The 18854-nt window shown below is 59.5% G+C and overlaps 2 protein-coding genes across 47 annotated transcripts in view; one reads left to right on the forward strand and one right to left on the reverse strand.

Annotated features, from left to right (window-relative positions):
* Positions 1-6091: 6091 nt before the first annotated feature.
* On the forward strand, positions 6092-17298 carry AMN (amnion associated transmembrane protein). Of its 42 annotated transcripts, none has more exons than XM_077941863.1 (15): positions 6092-6200; positions 7168-7286; positions 7392-7436; positions 11867-11954; positions 12455-12672; positions 12817-12954; positions 13124-13232; positions 13350-13432; positions 13619-13781; positions 13860-14022; positions 14100-14184; positions 14262-15794; positions 15918-16128; positions 16392-16457; positions 16711-17298. In XM_077941863.1, the coding sequence occupies exons 1-12, from the start codon at positions 6158-6160 to the stop codon at positions 14364-14366; spliced, it is 1359 nt and encodes a 452-aa protein (XP_077797989.1). In that variant the 5' UTR covers positions 6092-6157; the 3' UTR covers positions 14367-15794; positions 15918-16128; positions 16392-16457; positions 16711-17298. The 42 variants fall into 42 exon arrangements, with proteins under 42 accessions (XP_077797989.1, XP_077797990.1, XP_077797992.1 ...); XM_077941864.1 differs by having other exon boundaries at positions 15951-16128; XM_077941866.1 differs by having other exon boundaries at positions 14262-15511; positions 16314-16445.
* CDC42BPB (CDC42 binding protein kinase beta) overlaps positions 16094-18854 on the reverse strand; it is a 136526-nt gene continuing 133765 nt past the window's right edge. For all 5 annotated transcript variants that reach the window (XR_013396589.1, XR_013396588.1, XM_028851887.2 and 2 more), the window contains one exon: positions 16094-17544. Coding sequence is in view for 3 of the 5 variants with exons in the window: in XM_028851887.2 (XP_028707720.2) it covers positions 17413-17544 (132 nt within the window). In the remaining 2 variants the exon portion in view is untranslated. The remainder of the gene's footprint in view (positions 17545-18854) is intronic.

Below are 18854 nucleotides of genomic sequence, written 5' to 3' on the forward strand. Positions count from 1 at the left end.
GGCTGGATCAGGCAGCACACCCTCCCCACGCTGCCCTGCAGTCCTTTGGGAGACAGCGGCACTCGGACCGGGCCACAAGTCCTGCAGGACACCAGTGGAGCCACGTGGGTAGAAGCCTAGAAATTTGATTCTGAATTGAAGTCCAGGGGGTTTTCAGTTTTCTGAAAATGAGCAGTTGTATAATCTAACCCTAAAATCAACAATTTATTGTTAAAAGACCAGAACCACCAAAGGGCTGTGCAGGAGAGGTGGCCGCGCTGCCTATGCTTCATTTATTCATTTATTTATTTATTTATTTATTTATTTATTTACTTATAGACGGAGTCTCGCTCTGTCGCCCAGGCTGGAGTGCGGTGGCGCGATCTCGGCTCCTGCAAGCTCCTCCTCCCGGGTTCCTGCCATTCTCCTGCCTCAGCCTCCGAGCGGCTGGGACTACAGGTGCCCGCCACCGCGCCCTGCTAATTTTTTGTATTTTTAGTAGAGACGGGGTTTCACCGTGTTAGCCAGGATGGTCTCGATCTCCTGACCTCATGATACGCCTGCCTCGGCCTCCCAAAGTGCTGGGATTACAGGTATGAGCCACCACGCCCAGCCTGCCTATGCTTTTAATTTTTTTAATTTTCAAGGTCATCCTTAAAGCCTCTGCCTTGACCCTGCAGCCACAGGTCACTTGGCGGCGGGAGACCAGGCCTGGCGTCTGGATCCTCTCAGTGCCGCAGTGCTGCTCGGGGACTCGGTCCTGTGCGGAGTTACTTGATTAGAAGTTAAAGATGGAGGGGAAAGACGCCTGTGGGGCTGTCCCAACCCGCTTCCTCCACTCAGACCACAGCTTTCAGTGGGCTCAGTCCCCAGGGACCCCCAGGCCCCAGGGTCAGCCTCCCAGGGCAGAGCTCAGAACCCCCTGCCCAGACCCCGGGGAGCCAATGGGGCCCAGATGTGGGGACACGGCAGAAAGAGGGCTGGCACCTGCTGGGAGGGGTCTAGGAGCCAGGGGCACAGCTCACACGAGCGCATACCCAGCGCCTCTGCTTCATGTCAAAGGGAGATGATGCTGGTGTCCACCTGAGAGGCCACATGGAGAGCACTCCACATGGGCAGGACATCGCCCACAGGAAACACCCCTGCAAGGGACCTTGGACCTTGGGGAGGGTGGCTGTGCCCTCCCTGGCTGGGCCCTGCACCCTAGCCTGCAGCCATTCAGCTCGGAGGACTCCCGGCACCGGCACTTGGCTCCCCGCCACCTCCCTGGCCCCTGTGGCACTTGGGGCTCCACAGTTCTCCGACTCCCTGCTGAGGTTCTGAGCCATTTGCAAGCATGTGTCCCCATGTGTGCTTGAGGGCCGGGGGCACCTGTGCATATGGTCAAGGGCCTTCTGTGCACACACGGCACCTGTAGTGTGGTCCCAGCCATTCCTCAGCACCCGTGGGCCCAGCTCCATCTCAGGCGGCCTGCTTGGCACAGCTCTCGCTGGTCACCTCGTGCTGGGTAACTGCTCTCCACCAGCCACACTCGGGCTCCACATACCCAGCCTGGGTCACAGCCACTCATGTCCTGGTCTGGCCAACCTTGCGGGAACTCTGCCCAAGGAGGGACAGTAAGGGTTTTTGAGTACCACGTCAGTGACCTTGACTGCCAGCAGGGGCTCCTCTGGACCCAGAGGCCGGCAAACACCTGACAACCTTCCCCTCCATACAGCGCAGGGGCAGGGGCAGATTAACCCTCCGTGCAGAAGGAGGAGTGGAGGTGGAGGCAGCACAGTGGCTGGCCCCTGGTCCGGGTCTTGCAGAGCCTTCCCCACCTGGGGTGGGGTTGAAGCAAGTCACTCAGGGGCAGCTTCCCAGCTGGTACTCCTGAGACCCTCAGCTCCCCAGCACCCTGATGTCCTCCTCCTCCCATTGTCCATGGATGGAGAAGGGACCAATGGTGCCTCCGGGGTTGAGCTCTCGTCTCCTGGTGCTCCTGCTCTTCTACACCCCCACAGGCCAGGGCTGCAGCCTGAAGGGGCACTGGGCCCCTGTGCCCTGTGAGATGGGCACTGCCACCCTCGCTCTGCAGGTGATGAATGGAATGGAGGTGAAGTGAATTGCACAGCCTCATACAGCATTGGAGTCCTGGACTTGTCTGACCACTGCTAGATGCCACCAGGGGGGCCCCGCCTGTCCCCCACCCCAGCAGACAGGCAGCAGGCCCAGCCCCATCCAAGCTAGGTGGAGACCCCTGGTCCACACCCTCCTGGGCTCCCCTCTGAGTTATATCCAACCCATCCCAGCAACAGCTGCTCTCAGCAAGCCCCCTGGCCTCACCTGCTCTCTCTTCCCTTCTCTCCTGCCTCTTGCCTTCCTTTTTTGCGAGACAGATTTCGCTCTGTCGCTCAGACTGGAGTGCTGTGGCACAAGCTCAGCTCACTGCAACCTCTGCCTCCTGGGTTCCAACAAATCTCCTGCCTCAGCCTCTCGAGTAGCTGGGACTACAGGCGCCCATCACCAAGCCTGGCTAATTTTGGTATTTTTAGTAGAGACAGGGTTTCACCATGTTGGCCAGGCTGGTCTCAAACTCCTGACCTTAGGTGATCTGCCTGCCTTGGCCTCCTAAAGTGCTGGGATTACAGGTGTGAGCCACTATGCCCAGCTGCTTTCCTTTAAAAAAAACAAAAAAATACACGAGATCTTGCTCTGTCGCCCAGGCTGGGGTAATCACAGTTCACTGCAGCTTCAACCTCCTGGGCTCGAGCAATCCTCCTGCCTCAGCCTCCGGGGCACCGGGACCACAGGCGCCAGCCACTGCAGTGGGCCTTCTTGGCTCCCTCAAAGCCTCCCTCATGTTCCTGTCTCAAGGCCTTGGTGGGCTCTTTCCCTGTCTTGCTGATGTCCCAGACCCACCCCACCTTTTCCCTGGCCCTGCCGTGTGCTGCCCCCACACCTCAGGGGAGGCTGTGAGCCAGGGTGGCCAATCAGAGCACAGCAACCTCAGGCTACAGTAATTGGTGCAGAGTTGGAGACAGGAACCAATCAGACCTCACTGGGACCCTACTGCCATGGCCTGGTCAGGGAGGTGGTGAGTCTCACTCTCCCAAGACACCTTCCTTGCCATGTGGAGAAGGCTGTGCACACAGGGAAACCAACACAGGAGGGCCGCCAGCCATAACGGAGACAGACACAGGGACCAAGTGACTGAGACAGCCTCCAGATGCAGCCTTCGCTGAAGCAGTTGGGCCGTGAGAGGTTCTGTTCATTGGAGAAAACTCTGGGGCTTTGCATTTCTCCGACTCCCTGCTGAGGTTCTGAGCCATTTGCAAGCGTGTGCCCCATGTGTGCCTGAGGGCCAGGGGCACCTGTGCATATGCTCAAGGGCTTTCTGTGCACACATGGCACCTGCATTGTGGTCTCAGGCATTCCTCAACTCACATCTTTGCACGTGAGTAGTTCCGGTACGGCTCGTCTGCCCAGTGCCCTGGTGCCTATCTGCTGTCTCGTGTGAACTCGCTGGGCCACCCTCTGACTGCTGGACCCACCTCCAGCTGCTACTTAGGGCAAGAGAGACGGATCCCAGTACCCCACCCAGCCAGCTGCAGCCCGCTCTGGTCTGCCACCTTCGATTCAACCTCTTCACTGTGGCTGCAGCTGTGATCTCATCCTTCCTGTCTCATTTTAATGCCACCTCCTTCAGGAAGCCTCCCCTGACTAGGAAGCCAGGCGGCCTCACTGCCGTCTCCACACAGCACAGTCTAGGAATGGCCTGCCCAGGTGGGGCTGCTCCAAGTCCTGACCATCCAGCCCTCTGCACTCCCCTGAGGCCCCACCGTGAGGAGAAGCAGCCCCAGCCTCTGGGCCCTTTCAGGCTTGACTGTGGCCCTGAGCCCCAGGGGTGAAGTTTGCTGAGCCTCACCTGACTCTCTGCATTTACGATGGAGGTGGGGATGGGGGGCAGAGCCAGACACTCAGAGGTGAAGCCCAACGCAACCCAATCAATCAAACTGCCTCCTTCCCACTGAGAAGCAAGACAAGGGGCAAAACAGATGTGACCCCAAAATATCCTGTTTGTTCCTGATTGAGGACCTGTGAGTCCAGCAAGGGGCCGGCCAAACTCCGGGACCGTGAGGACCTACCCTCCCCGTCCTAGGCTGGGCCAGCACCACAGAGCCACTGAGCCCAGGGGCCTCTGCTCAAGGCGATCCCTACAGGGTAAGGGGCAACGTTGGTGGTATTAGAGATGTTGAGGCAAGGCGCCCACCTGGGACACAAAAAGAAGCAGAGCTCCCCCCAGTGGCAGCTCCTTCCTCCCCGGATGTAGCATATCACTCATGAAAGAAGCAAATACCAGGCCAAGCAAAGGGGTGCTCATGGCAGGGTCTGCAGGTGAAGGGTGGGGCTGCAGGAAACAGCAGGATGGCCTGGAGGGTGGAAGGTCCCAGAAGTCTCCAAGACTGAGTAGTTTCCCTTTCACCCTCAGTCCTCTGCCTACACACCCACCTCCACCGCCCACCCTTCCTGCACCCTTCCCTAGTCACTCATCAACCATCCTGCCATTGGAACCCAGTGTAACCACCCACCATTCTCCCCTTCCATCAGCCACAACCAGTGTCTCCCCAATCCACAAGGCACACCATCTATCTCTCCACCAGTAATCCCCTAATGACCAATTCACCACCCTCCCAGAAACCCATCTCCCCATCATCAAATCATCCAAACATCATGCACAATCTATTTGCTGTTCATCTTTCTACCTCTCTGCCTCCCATCACCCACAAATCCATCCTCCATTCACTCACCACCCAACCATTCCAATGTGTATGATGCAGATCCAAGCATCCACTGCAGACCCATTCCCCCAACCCCCTATCAATCATGTATCCATCACCTAGCCCACATTCATTCACAATTCATCCACCATGCTCTGTCCACCCACCCATTTATTTATATCCAGTAACTCCTGTACTCTCATCCACCTACCTACTATCTCTCTACCTACTATCCATTCACATGTCATCTAAAATCTGCCTGCCTTGGCCTCCCAAAGTGTTGGGGTTACAGGCATGAGCCACTGCACCCGGCCAACACCCATTCTTTATGATCTACCTGCCGGCCATGTATCCACTTATGCCATTCTCCATCCATCATTCCCTGATTACCATCCATTCATTTTTCTTTTCTTTTCTTTTCTTTTCTTTTCTTTTCTTTTCTTTCTTTCTTTTTTTTTTTTTTTTTTTGTTTGAGACGGAGTCTCACTCTGTGGCCCAGGCTGGAGTGCAGTGGCATGATCTCAGCTCACTGCAAGCTCCTCCTCCCAGATTCATGCCATTCTCCTGCCTCAGCCTCCCGAGTAGCTGGGACTATAGGCACCTGCTACCACGCCCAGCTAAATTTTTGTATTTTTTTTTTTAAGTAGAGATGGGGTTTCACTGTGTTAGCCAGGATGGTCTTGATCTCCTGACCTCGTGATCTGCCCGCCTCAGCCTCCCAAAGTGCTGGGATTACAGGCGTGAGCCACTGCACCTGGCCATTCATTCATTTTTCACTCACCATCCTCATCCATCCATTCATCACCCATCCACCCTCTATCACTCATCATCCACCCCGTCAACCATTCACCATTCACCTGCCATGCATCCATATGCCCTACACCATGCACCATCAATGCTGCTGTCCATCAGCTGTCCCCTACTCACCATCCATGACTCTCCACCACCATCCACAATCCACCCTCGTATACCATCCACATACCATGTTCCATCCAGTATCTTCCTTCTATCATCCAACCACCATCTGCAACTCATGGGACGGGGTCACTACGTGAAGTGGACACCCAGTCACAATGGTGAGCAGACTAGGCTCAGGCCTAGCGGCACACAGGACAGAGAAAGGGGTGAATTCAAAGGTCGTTTATTCCCCCTCCTGGCAAGACACCCATTTTACGGGGTAGGTTAGTCCCGCAAAGCCCTTCTTCCTTGCCCTTCTTCCTGAGAACCTAAGGTGTTCAGGCCCTGGAGGGGCGGGTAAGGAGAGGCTGAGAAGGTGCCTCCCAGGGGCCTGAAGAGTCGGCCCTGGGCGGGTCTGGAGGTAAATGTGTAACGGACCCCGGTGCCCCCACCCGACCTGCCTGGTCACGTGGGTCCAGTGGGGCAAAGTCTCCTGGTCGGGCGCAAGGAGCAGAGGCGAGATGGGCGCCCTGGGCCGGGTCCTGCTGTGGCTGCAGCTCTGCGGTGAGCCGGGGCCACAATGGTGCGGGCCAGGGCCCAGGACGGCAGCGGGTCTGTCAGGACCCAGGGCCGAGGGCGCTCTAGATGTGGAGGGTGAAGATCTTCCGAGGAGTGGGCAGCGAGGGCTTTGGAGGGTGGGGGGCGTGAAACTCGAGCTGGCCTCCCTGGTCGGGCGAGTGCGCGGCCAGTGCATGTGGCGGCGCGGGAAAGGAGAGGAGGGGTCCGGGAGCCTCCGCCAGCCCCGGCCTCCGGTGGCTCCTGCCCTCGCGGTTTTTCCGTCTGCGAAATGGGCGCGGTCCCCAGAACCTGCCGAGAGCAGCGAGTGTGCGCCTGCGGGGCTGGGCAGACTGCCTCAGTTTCCCGGTCCGCAAGGGAGCACTGAGCCCTCCCCCGCCTTCACACCAGGCCGGCGCGTGTCCCTGGCGCCGCCTTCCCTAAACCCCTCGCGGCTCCCTCACAGCAACCCCACCCACCCCGTTCAGGGCCGGCCTGACCGGGTCCTGCCGCCCCCAGCCCGTTCTTTCTTCTCATACCGGGATGCGCTGTGTCGCAGCCCTTCCCGGCCCAGGTAGGACTTCTCCGGGAAGCCTTCCTGATTCCAAGGCCAAGGAAGAGGGCTGCGCTGCCCCGTCCTCCTCCATGCCCCGGTTGTCACTGTCCTTAACAACCCTCTCCTCTGTTCCAGCGCCAGGCAAACTGGGGGCACTGCCGGGAGGCGATCTAGGCAGGCGTCCTGTAGGGCCCAGAGCGGGCTCTGCAGATACAGTATAAGTCGGTCGGAGAGCGCCCGGGCAGGGCGCCCACAGTCTGGCCGGGAGGGCCCAGGGCCTGGGTCTGGGCCCCGGGGATGGGGTTCCTATGCGTCCCGGGTGACCCGCGCGGACCTGCTGCACCTCTATGGGTGGGTGGCCTTCCCCGAGGAGGGAGCATCCCGGCGAGAACGGCGGGTACTCGGTCACCTCCTCCCCAGCACTGACCCATGCAGCCTCCAAACTCTGGGTCCCCAATACGGACTTCGACATCGCAGCCAACTGGAGCCAGAACCGCACCCCATGCGCCGGCGGCGCCGTCGAGTTCCCGGCGGACAAGGTGCCTGGGAGCCCCGACCGGGTCGGTGATGGGCCTGGACCCCCGGGGCCGCGTGGCCCAGGTGGGGGCTGCTCCCGGCTGGGCTGACGCAGCTTCTTCCTGCAGATGGTGTCGGTCCTGGTGCGAGAAGGTCATGCCGTCTCAGACATGGTAAGGCCGGGCTGTTGCTGCCACTGGGCTGGGGGTTCCCGGAGTCTCCCAAGTTCCTTCAGGGACTGCTGTGTCTGGAAGGCGACCCCCACCGGCACGGAGGCGCTGCGGGACTCGGACTTTGGCCTCTGGAGAATAATCTAGGAGGCAGGGGGTGGGGGAGAACCTAGGGGAGCGTGGTCCCATGGTCTCAGCCAGGCTGTGTCCTTGGAGGGGTGGGAGGCGCCCCGTCCCCACAGCCCTTCTGGTACCCAGCAGTGGGTGGTCTTCCCAGGAAGTGCCCGCTCCACGCCCTTCCCCCAAAGTCTTGCCCTGTCCTGGTGCCTAAAGCTCCACCTTTAGAACACTAGGGTCCCCAATACCCCCCCTCTACCCACCATCCGGGTCCCTGGCCTGTTAGGAAGCAGCCACCCAGCAAGAAGTGAGCCCACTCCTGCCTTCGCTCTACCACCCTTCAGATCAGATTCTCCTAGGGACCCCTATGTCACTGTGCCAGCGAGGGACCTGGGTGGGTGTGCATTCCTTAAGTGCCTGATATCTGAGATGAGACAGCTTAATCCTGAAACCTTCCCCACCCCCATCGGTTCATGGAAGAACTGTCTTCCACAAAACTGGTCCCTGGTGCCAAAAAGGTTGGGGACTGCTGCCCTAGGGGACCTTTTTCTCAAACTGCGTCACACAACACTCCAAGAAAATGATGGGAACTGGGAGGAAAGCAGGTTCCATGAGCAGGTAAGTTTGGGAACGCTGCAGCCTGCACTTGCCTGGAACTTTATCACGTATTAAAGGCTCTGGTAAGGCCCCAGAGAAGTAAGCAAATTTCCTTGTTTAAGGTGGAGTTCAGCGAGTTACAGGCCAAATGCAGCCCCTACGGCTGGAACAAGGAATGGTTTTTACACTTTGTAATCACTGGGGAAAAAAAGAACAATCTTTTGTGGCACTTGAAAAGTATATGACATTCACACCTCAGCAACAGTAAATACAGTTTCACTGGCACACAGCCCCCCCCACTCGGCTGAGTATCCTCGGTGGCCACTGTCCCATTGCAGCGACAGCCCACCAGCTTCCAGGGTGACTGTGGGGCCCACAGGCCAAGTCTCTGGGCAAAAGCTTCCTTCCAGCCCCTTCACAGTGACTCCTGGGCTGCATCCTCATCCTGTCACCTGCACATCTGCCAGCTCAGTCACTCTTGGGTGAGGGTCACTGGTGAGCTGGGTCGGGCTGTCGGCTCCAGATGTGGGGTCCAGGCCTGGGGGCCCCTGCGTGTGCAGGTGGGGGGGATGGCTCAATGGCCTCGGCCTGACCCACTCCTGCCCCACGCAGCGTCAGGGATCCCGGGCCTCATTTCCACCCCAGGGCTGCTTGATTCATTCCTTCAGGTTTTCCAAAGCTACCTTAATCCAAAAGCCGCCAGGCACTGGGCAGGGCACCCACAGCAAGATGATGACGTTCCTGCCTGGGAGATGGGAGGAGGGCTGGGAGAGGGAGGCAGTTGCCCCTCATGGCCCCGCCCCCAGAGCCCACGCATAACCTTGGCAACCAGGCAGCCTGAGGGAGGGGGGCACTGGGAGCTGATGGGGGATCTGTGGGCAGAGGAGTCAGGCTGGGGTGGGGGTTCCAGGGCATGGATTTCCCCCTACTCCCCTCCCCTGCCGGCCTCCTTACTTTCGTGATCTCATTGGAAGCACTTGGGCTCTGAAAGGAGGCAACACTCCATTCATTCATTCATCTATTCAATAATTCATTCATTGATCATCCATTGGCTGGTGGGAACAGTGCAGGGGCAGGGGACAGTGGCCCTGGGGTCCCAGCCTGCAGAGGCCGAATTCACCCAGAGCTGCCTGAGCACCCCCATCCCCTCCACACCCCTGGCTCCCAGCGTCGTCCATCTGCCTAGATAGTGCCCGAGTAACAGGCACATGAGTGCTTTACTTTGTAATTCTCTGGTTGGGAGCGTCCCTCCCTGCGATTTTCCTTTTCCTTGCCCTTCCTTCCATTTCTACCCTTTGCCTGCTTTCTTGTTGGGGAAGTCCCCTGTCTTCCACCCATCCCCCTGCCTGGGCTGGAGGCTTTGCAAGTCTGCTCACTGTGGACTTGCCTGCAGTGTCCTGTACTGAACAGAAACCCTCATTTTAATCGACCTAATGCAAAACCCCTTACCTTAGAACTGTGTTTTTTGTGTTTCATTTGAGAATCCCGTGTGCTCCTCAGTCACAATGGTAATCGACTGCGTACCTATGGGGCATGTGCACCAGCAAGGGGTCCTGCTCTGTTTTCTCTCCTTAGAGTGAGCCCAGCTGCCAACGTCCTCCGCCTTGCCCTTTTCTTCCAGCATTGCTGGAATCCAGCGTGTGCCTGGGCATTGTGGGTCTCTCTGAGCCCTGTCTTCAAGTCCACAGGCCGCTTTGCCGACCCTACACTATCCACACTGTGGCTCTGTGGGATGGCTTAATATCCATCCCCTTCACTCCTGCTCCAAGGTTCTTTGTGGATCTCATTGTTGCAGATAAATTGTAGAATAGGTTTGCCAGGTACCAACTACCACCACCACCACCACAAAACAAAAAACAAAAAACAAAAAACAAAAAACAAACCCTGGATTTTTTTTTTTTTTTTTTTTTTAGATGGAGTCTTGCTCTGTCGCCCAGGCTGGAGTGCAGTGGCATGATCTCTGCTCACTGCAACCTCTGCCTCCCGGGTTCAAGCGATTCTCCTGCCTCAGCCTCCCAAGTAGCTGAGACTATAGGAATTTTGATTGGGATAAATAACAGCCTTATACTGTCAAGCCATCCATTCAAGAGCATGGATGACCTCTCCAAATATTTCAGGTCATCCATGTACTCATTAGCATCTTAAAGTGTTGCCTGTAGAGGTCTTGTATTGTACTGGTTAATTCATCAATACTTTGTTAAGTTTGGTTTTTTGAGACAGGGTCTCACTCTGTTGCCCAGGCTGGAGTGCAGTGGCAGGATCACGGCTCACTGCAGCCTTGACCTCCCTGGGCTCAAACAATCCTCTCACCTCAGCCTCCCGAGTAGCTGGGACTACAGGCTTGTGCCATCACGCCCGGCTAATTTTTGTAGTTTTTGTAGAGATGGGGTCTCACTATGTTGGCCAGGCTGGTCTTAAACTCCTGGGCTCGAGTGATATGCCCTCTTTGGCCTTCCAAAGTGTTGGGATTACAGACATGAGCCATGGCTCCTGGCCTTAAGTTTGTTTCTATTTTGAATGTTGCCCTATATTTAAAAATTATATTCTCTTTTTACTTGTAAATTTTTTGTAGAGACGGAGTTGCACTATGTTCCTCACCAGGCTGATCTCAAACTCCTGGCCTTACCTACTGTGCTTGTCTGTTCAACTATTAGGATTTTTACGTTTATATTTTTCCCCTTCGTTCTTTAAGAAAAGGTGTTCTTGGTATGCTTCCTCCTGGGAACCCCTCCCTGTTCCTGAGGCGCTTTGTGCTGTGACACATTCCTGTGCCTATGGCTCCGCCTCTGCATCTGTGCGTCGACTTGCCCGCCCTGCTGGCAGAGCCGCACCCTCAGGTGTGCACGGAACTGAAGTGTGACCTCACGCCGCTGGGGGTGTTGGCCTCTTGCTCAGGTGCAGTGCTCCTGGAAGGGCCAAAGAGTGGGTCCTGCCCTGGGTGGGCATGCCCTGTTGTGCTGAGCCCCTCATAACCGGCACCAAGGGTTGCCCTGGCCCAGCGCTCATCCTCAGCCCCTGAGAGAGAAGCGCAGAAGCAAGAAGGCAGGAAGCCGAGGTCCTGGCACTTGGAGGAGACGGGGAGGGAGGGGCGGCCGGTCAGACCCCCATATTTCTGCTGACACCTGAGGCCTGGGCTGTGGCCCCACTTCTGTGGTGAGGGAGCTGCATGGCCCACACCAGGCCTAAGAAACAGCAGGGGCAACTCCACTGCCCCGCTACACTCCCTGCCTCCTCCTGCACCCCTGGCCCCCAGATGCAGCCTCTCCCGCCCTCCCCTCCTTCCCTTCCTCCCTCCCTCACACACCAGACTCCCCAGGGGCCGGGCAACGTTTGAACCTGGGAGCCCTGGGCCTGTGCACGTTCTCAGGGGGCTATGGGGGAAGCGACAGGCCTTGGCCAGAGTCACCTCTGCCCCAGACTCCCCACGGCTCCGTCTCGCTCCCGGGCTGGAGCTCTGCCCCTGGCCTGAGACCTCCAGCTCAGGTACAGGACACTGGGCTGTGCCCGCCTCGGGGACTTGCACACGCGGCCCCATCTTTCCCAGGCCAGATCCTCCTCCTCTGGCAGCCTCAGCCAGGCCGAGGATCCCGGGCCTGAGCTTGCCCGGGCCCCTTCCGTGGACAGGGGCTCGCTTCTCGTCCCAGGGGACTGGGGGCGGGGTGGGCGCAGAGCAGGCCCGGACCCCCGCATGGCACCGCCTTAGCCAGTGCCTTTTGCAGCTCCTGCCGCTGGATGGGGAACTCGTCTTGGCTTCAGGAGCCGGATTCGGCGTCTCAGACGTGGGCTCGCACCCGGACTGCGGCGCGGGTGAGGCAGTCGGGCAGGGGCGGGGCTCTGGAAGGGCGTGTTCAGGGGAGGAAACTGGGAGAGGGCGTATCCAGGGCGGGGACTGGAGGGAAGGCGCCTCCGGGGGCGGGGACTGGAGGGAAGGCGTGTCCGGGGCGGGGACTGGAGGGTGGTGCGTCCGGGGGCGGGGACTGGAGGGTGGTGCGTCCGGGGGCGGGGACTGGAGGGAAGGCGCGTCCGGGGCGGGGACTGGGGGAAGGCGCGTCCGGGGCGGGGACTGGGGGAAGGCGCGTCCGGGGCGGGGACTGGGGGAAGGCGCATCGAGGGAAGGCTTGTGGATGGGGCGAGGACTGGCGGGAGGGCGTCTCTCCCGGGGCGGGGTTTAGGGAATGGCGGAAGTGTCCCGAAGCGGGGCTTGGCGGAAGTGTCCCGAAGCGGGGCTTGGGAGGTCGTGCTCAGAGGCGTGGCGTGGTGTGGTGCGGAGCTTTTTCCGTGGAGCTCAGGGATACGCCCCCGCTCAGGCGACCCTGCGGTCTTCCGCGACTCTGACCGCTTCTCCTGGCATGACCCGCACCTGTGGCGCTCCGAGAACGAGGCACCTGGTCTCTTCTTCGTGGACGCCGAGCGCGTGCCCTGCCGCCACGACGACGTCGTTTTTCCGCCCAGTGCCTCCTTCCGCGTGGGGCTCGGCCCTGGCGCTGGCCCCGTGCGTGTCCGCAGCATCTCGGCTCTGGGCCGGGTGAGCACTGCGGGGAGGGAGGCTCGGGTCCCCTCTCCCCGCCTCGGCCCGCCCCCCCCCCGCTGGTCTGCACACGTTGGGTCTGAGCACTCAGGTGATGTCTCTTCCTGGGGCTGGCTCCGGGGGGGACCCGGCTGCCCGCAGACGTTCACGCGCGACGAGGACCTGGCTGCTTTCCTGGCGTCCCGCGCGGGCCGCCTACGCTTCCACGGGCCGGGCGCTCTGAGCGTGGGCCCCGAGGACTGCGCTGACCCGTCGGGCTGCGTCTGCGGCAACGCGGAGGTGAGCGAGGCCGCAGTGGAGTCTCGGGGGCCGCGCGAGGGTCGGGACTGTGCCCGGGACAGGGCCGCCGCGCTCCCGCGGTCTCTCGCCGGCTTGCCTCTCCGGCGCATCGCCCTTCTCGCTGCGGTCCGCTCTGGCCCTCCGCGCTGACCACTGCCCCTCGCACCAGGCGCAGCCGTGGATCTGCGCGGATCTGCTCCAGTCCCTGGGCGGCCGCTGCCCCCAGGCCGCCTGCCATGGCGCCCTCCGACCCCAGGGGCAGTGCTGTGACCTCTGTGGTGAGCGCCCCCGCTGGGCCCTGCTTGCTGGGAAGGCCTGGAGGACCTGGTTCGCCCCCGCCTCAGTTTCCTGCCGGGTCCAGATCCACGGCGCTGACCCCTGCCCTCCCGCTGCAGGAGCTGTTGTGTTGCTGACCCACGGTCCCGCATTTGACCTGGAGCGGTACCGGGCGAGGATACTGGACACCTTCCTGGGCCTGGTAATGGGGCCGCGCGGGCAGCTGAGGGGAGTCCCGACCCCAGCCCTACCGCCTCCGCCTAGGACGCCCCTTCTGCAGGGCCCCTGCGGCCGCCCACCTGCTCACTATCTGCCTCTGCCCTTAGCGTCCCCATAGGCTCGGGGAGGGCGGGGGGCTGAGTCAAACCAACCCCGTCCCCCTCCCCAGCCTCAGTACCAGGGGCTGCAGGTGGCCGTATCCAAGGTGCCACGCTCGCCCCTGCTCCGCGAGGCCGATACGGAGATCCAGGTGGTGCTAGTGGAGACCGGGCCCGAGACGGGCGGCGCCGGGCAGCTGGCCCGGGCCCTCCTGGCGGACGTCGCCAAGCACGGTAACCGCGCCTGCCCGGTCCCTCCCTGCTGCTCCTCGCCCCGCCGCGGGGAAGACTGAGCCGACCCCTCCGTCGCAGGCGAGGCCCTCGGCGTCCTGGAGGCGACCATGCGGGAGTCGGGCGCACATGTCTGGGACAGTTCCGCGGCTGGGCTGGCGGGAGGCGTGGCGGCTGCGCTGCTGCTGGCACTGCTGGTCCTGCTGCTGGCGCCGCCGCTGCTGCGCCGCGCGGGGAGGCTCAGGTACCCGGGGCGGGGTGGCGGGGTGGGGCTGGGGGTTGCCCCGAGGGGCTCACGCTACGTCCCTAATACGCACTCAGGTGGAGGCGCCAGGAGGCGGCCCCGGCCGGGGCAACCCTCGGATTCCACAACCCGGTGTTCGACATGAAGGCCTCCGAGGAGCTGGTGAGAGGGCTGGAGGGTGGACTGGGGCCTCCTTGGGGCCAGGACCCTGAACGCCGTCTGACCCTGTCACCCCGCAGCCCCTGCCCCAGCCGCTCAGCCTGGTTCCGAAGGCTGCCGCAGACAGCACGAGCCACAGTTACTTCGTCAACCCGCTGTTCGCCGGGGCTGAGGCCGAGGCCTGAGCGGCCCCCTGACAGTCAACCTTGGGGCTCCCCACCCCCTCTGGCTCCAGAACCTCCCCGACCCCAGTCGATCTGGGGGCTAGCCACCCCCTCGTCCAGCCCCCAAACCTCCCCTTCCTTACCCCCTCCTCCGGAAGCCAAGGACAGGGTGGCCTTACTCAATAAAGGTGTTTCCTGCACCTGCTTCAGCCTGGACATGCCACCCCTGGCCCCGCCCATGAGGACTGGGAGCCCAGTCTTGCACCCTAGTCGTACTGGGGGACATGGGAGGGGTCTAGCTGGCTACTGCTGGAGGCAGCACTGGTCACCACCTGGGTGTCCAGAGGCTGGGGTCTGTGAAGGTGAACCCAGGACTACGAGGGGGTCTTGCCCTACCTTCCGGTGGAGGGAGGGTGAGGAGCTGGAGGGAGGGTGAGGAGCTGGAGAGAGGAGTGGGAGAGAGGCAAGGGGTGGAGGGAGCCAAAGCCTATGCCTGGTGGGGCGGACGGAAAAGGGGTGGGCACCCCTCCTGGCACCAAGCTGCTGGATGCGTCACACTGCGAAGGCAGATCATATGGGGTCACCCATGTGCGTGTACCACTGCACTGACAGACAAGGGCCTGACCCTATGTGTGCAGCTGCAACTGTGGCACAGTGACCACTTCTGTGAAACCAGTATCCGGGGCTGGAGATGTCACCGGCATCCCCAGTCATGGCCTGGCCCCCATGCGGAATCTTCTGCCCAGGGGCCCAGCTTAGCCACTAGGACACGTGCGGTAACCCAGATCAGGGCGCCATGCTGCCAGGCGCGTGTGTGTTGTGGTTGGAATGAGTCACTGTGGGTGCTGTGCAGTGTACCGCTGAGTGACCACCACAGTTCACGCGTGTGCTCCAACAGCTACCATCTTGCATTTTAAAAGTGGCCGACACTCCCACAGGCACTTTTCAGCCACAATTTTCTTTAGTGTCAGGTGCAAACTGGAGAGCAAGCCTGAGCTAACCGGACATCACCTGCCGCCCGCTGCTCACCCCACTCACAGATGCGACTGTGCTGGCAGGGACCTGCCCCTGGTGTGGACTCTGGAAGGAGAGATGCTCTGGACTTCCAGGGGAGCTGCTCGCTGCTGCAGCAGCCCAGGCCATGCTGCCTGGCACACAGCTGCAAGGTCCCAAGTGCCCCCGCTGGGTGCTGGGCTGCCTGCCTTGGCTTGCAGTCTCCTCCCCAGTCCGCACGCTTCTGCAGGGGCCGGCACTGTCCTTATCCTACCAAGACAACTAGGTCTCAGTGAGTGGCAAATAAAAGCCAACTGCCTGCATAACTCGGGAAACTGACTCCGAGCATCCTCTCAACCAGGGTCCACTCACCCGGACCCAGGCCTCCCCGAGAGCTCCTGCCTCTTCCTGGGGCCTCTGGCCTGCCCCATCCTGTCCCTTGGGGCTGCTGGCGGGGTTAGTGTGTATGGGTGTGGACATGAAGACCCTCCTGGGCAGCTCCCTCCTGGGGCCCTGGCGCTGCCTGGCTAGGGCTCACAGGCACGCTGCCTTCCTCCCACCCTTCACTCCTGCCCCAAGGATGCCCTCTGCTCAGACTGAATACCCCAACAGCAACCTTTTATGTGACCTCCGAGTGAGTTACCCAGAAGAGCTTCTGCTGGCAACGTGGCTCCTTCACTGCCTTTTGGAGTTCAGACACTTCTGGGGCCCAGACACACAAGTGACAGGTTATCACATCCAGACGGACCACTGGGAACTTTAAAACTGCCGTCTTCTGCTTTATTGACAGGTAAATTGTTCAAAAATGTTCTCACGATTCAATAATTACAAAGACTCAGACTTACATTAAAAAAGTAAAAACCAGAACCCTCCAGGTGCCCATCCAGCAGAAGGCCCAGGAGGGCAGTGGGGTGGCAGGGCTAGGCGGTGCTGGGCCACTCAGTGCTGACTTGGAGAAGTGCACGTCCTGAACAGCCTTGCCAAGCAGCCGACCGGTGGGAGGACAGGGGAAGCCTGGCCCAAGCTGTGGACAAGCTGTGTCTGCCGCCACAGTTAATCACAAGCCTCTGGCGACACAGGGCCACAGAGCTGGTCACTCAACATCTGGTACGAAGAAGGGTGAGGTGAAATCCCCGCGCAGGGCATTGCCGCGCCGTGGGCCGGGGCCAGTGTGCAGGAGTGTGTTGGGTGGGTCTACGTGATCATACGGGCTACTAACCACAGGGGCTCCATGCAGGGGCAGGACTGGTGGGTGGGGGGCGGCGGGGGGTGTTCCAGTGGCTGCTTCATGGCGCCCTGGGGCTCTGACTCCTCTCAGCCCAGCAGGCCACAGGGCCTGCCTGCACCACGACACTCGCTGGTTTTATGGCAGGAGGCGGAAGCCATGGAAGCGAGTGGAAAGCAGAGAGCACAGCTGACTTCACAGTAGGAGATACTGGTGACACTTCATGGCTGCGACCCAGAATGAACTGAACGCACACCGGGACGCAGGGTGTCACTGGTCCCGGGCCTCTGGCCATGACTAGGTGGTCACAGGACTTCTGCAGCTGACTGCGATGGCTAAGTGAAAAAAAGGCCACAAACTAACCTCCACTTTCCTCTGTCTTCAAAATTCTAGTGACACTGGGAATGCTATATGACCTCCTACTATTCTCCTAAGGTCCTAGGGAAGTTTCAGGAACTAGGGAAAAGACTGGGTACTGAGGCTGTGTCCCCAGACGTCTGCTTCCGAAGCAGCCGCGTCATGACGGGTTTCTGCTGAGGAAGTGGCGTTGGCAGGGCCCCACATGCCTTCTCGGGTTGTCAGGGGTGGGAGAGAGGCTGTATGGGGGTCCTTCATGTGCAGACGGAACAGTGTCGCCTCATAGCTGTGCAGACGAACAGATGGGGTCTACTGCCACGAACAATGCGGCATAAAACGGATCAATATTATAATAAAGATTTGTCTTCTTCATCTCCATATCTACAAAGTGATTCTACATTTCCTTGGACAACACTGGAGGGCCCGCTCAGTCTTGGCACTGATGCTGGAGGCCATCCCCAGCTCCCGGGCCCCTGCGGCGAGCTGGCGGCTTCAGGTGTCACAGGCCGGCTGCTCCAGGCCTTCGAGGGGGAGCTGGCTCCTGTGGGGGGAGTTGGGGCTCGGTGGGCCGCTGGGGTTGGAGCTGTTCGATGGAGTTGAGTGTTTGGTGGAGTCCGAATCAGGCTGTGAACAGGAAGAGGGCAGGGTGAACACCACTGCCCTAGGCTGGGAGGCTCGCGTGCCCAGCTGGATGCAAATGTTCACTCAGGGACAGCTGTGGCAACTGCTTCTCCTTTCGTGTTATGAGAACACACACACTCTACACCAGCGATTCGTGGGGCCTTAGGCTTGCTGGTGAGAGTCACAAATTGATGTCTAACCCCACTCAAAAATAACATGGTAATTATCATTACAAAAGACAGCAACTCTAGTGAAGAAACCAGATGCGGCTGGATGCGGTGGCTCCCGCCTGTAATCCCAGCACTTTGGGAGGCCAAGGTGCATGGATTGCACTTGAGATCAGGAGTTTGAGACCAGCCTTGCCAACATGGTAAAACCCCATCTCTACTGAAAATACAAAAATCAGGCCGCGTGCTGCGGCTTACGCCTGTAATCCCAGCACTTTGGGGGGCTGAGGCGGGTAGATCACAAGGTCAGGAGATTGAGACCATCCTGGTTAACACGGTGAAACCCCATCTCTACCAAAAATACAAAACATTAGTCGGGCGTGGTGGCATGCACCTGTAGTCCCAGCTGTTGGGGAGGCTGAGGCAGGAGAATGGTGTGAACCTGGGAGGCGGAGCTTGCAGTGAGCCAAGATCGCACCACTGCACTCCAGCCTGGGTGACAGAGCGAGACTCCATCTCAAACAAACAAAAATCAGCTGGGCGCAGTGGCGTGCACCTGCAACCAAGCAGTCAAAGTCACAAACACGACACTCTTTCCTGAGAAAAGCACTAGGAATAGAGGGGAACTTCCTCAACAAAATAAAACAGCTAACCATACTCAATGGTGACAGACAAATTTATCCCCTAAGATCAGCAACGGGCTGGGTGTGGTGGCTCACACCTGTAATCCCAGCACTTTGGGAGGCTGAGATGGGCAGATCACGAGGTCGGGAGATCAAGACCATCCTAACACAGTGAAACCCTGTCTCTACTAAAAATACAAAAAAAAAAAAAAAAAAAAAAAAAAAAAATTAGCCAGGCGTGGTGGAAGGCACCTGTAGTCCCAGCTACTTGGGAGGCTAAGGCAGGATAATGGCGTGAACCCACAAGGCAGAGCTTGCAGTGAACCGAGATTCATGACTGCACTCCAGCCTGGGCGACAGAGTGAGACTCCGTCTCAAAAAAACAAACAAACAAAAAAAGATCAGCAATAAGACAAGGATGCCTGCTTTCACCACTGCTATTCAACATGTGACCAGAGGTTCTAGCCAGAGCAATCAGGGAAGAAAAAGAAATAAAAAGGATGCCAAGTTAGAAAGGAAGTAA

This window comes from Macaca mulatta, chromosome 7 (assembly GCF_049350105.2).
Source record: "Macaca mulatta isolate MMU2019108-1 chromosome 7, T2T-MMU8v2.0, whole genome shotgun sequence".
Lineage (NCBI taxonomy): Eukaryota > Metazoa > Chordata > Mammalia > Primates > Cercopithecidae > Macaca > Macaca mulatta.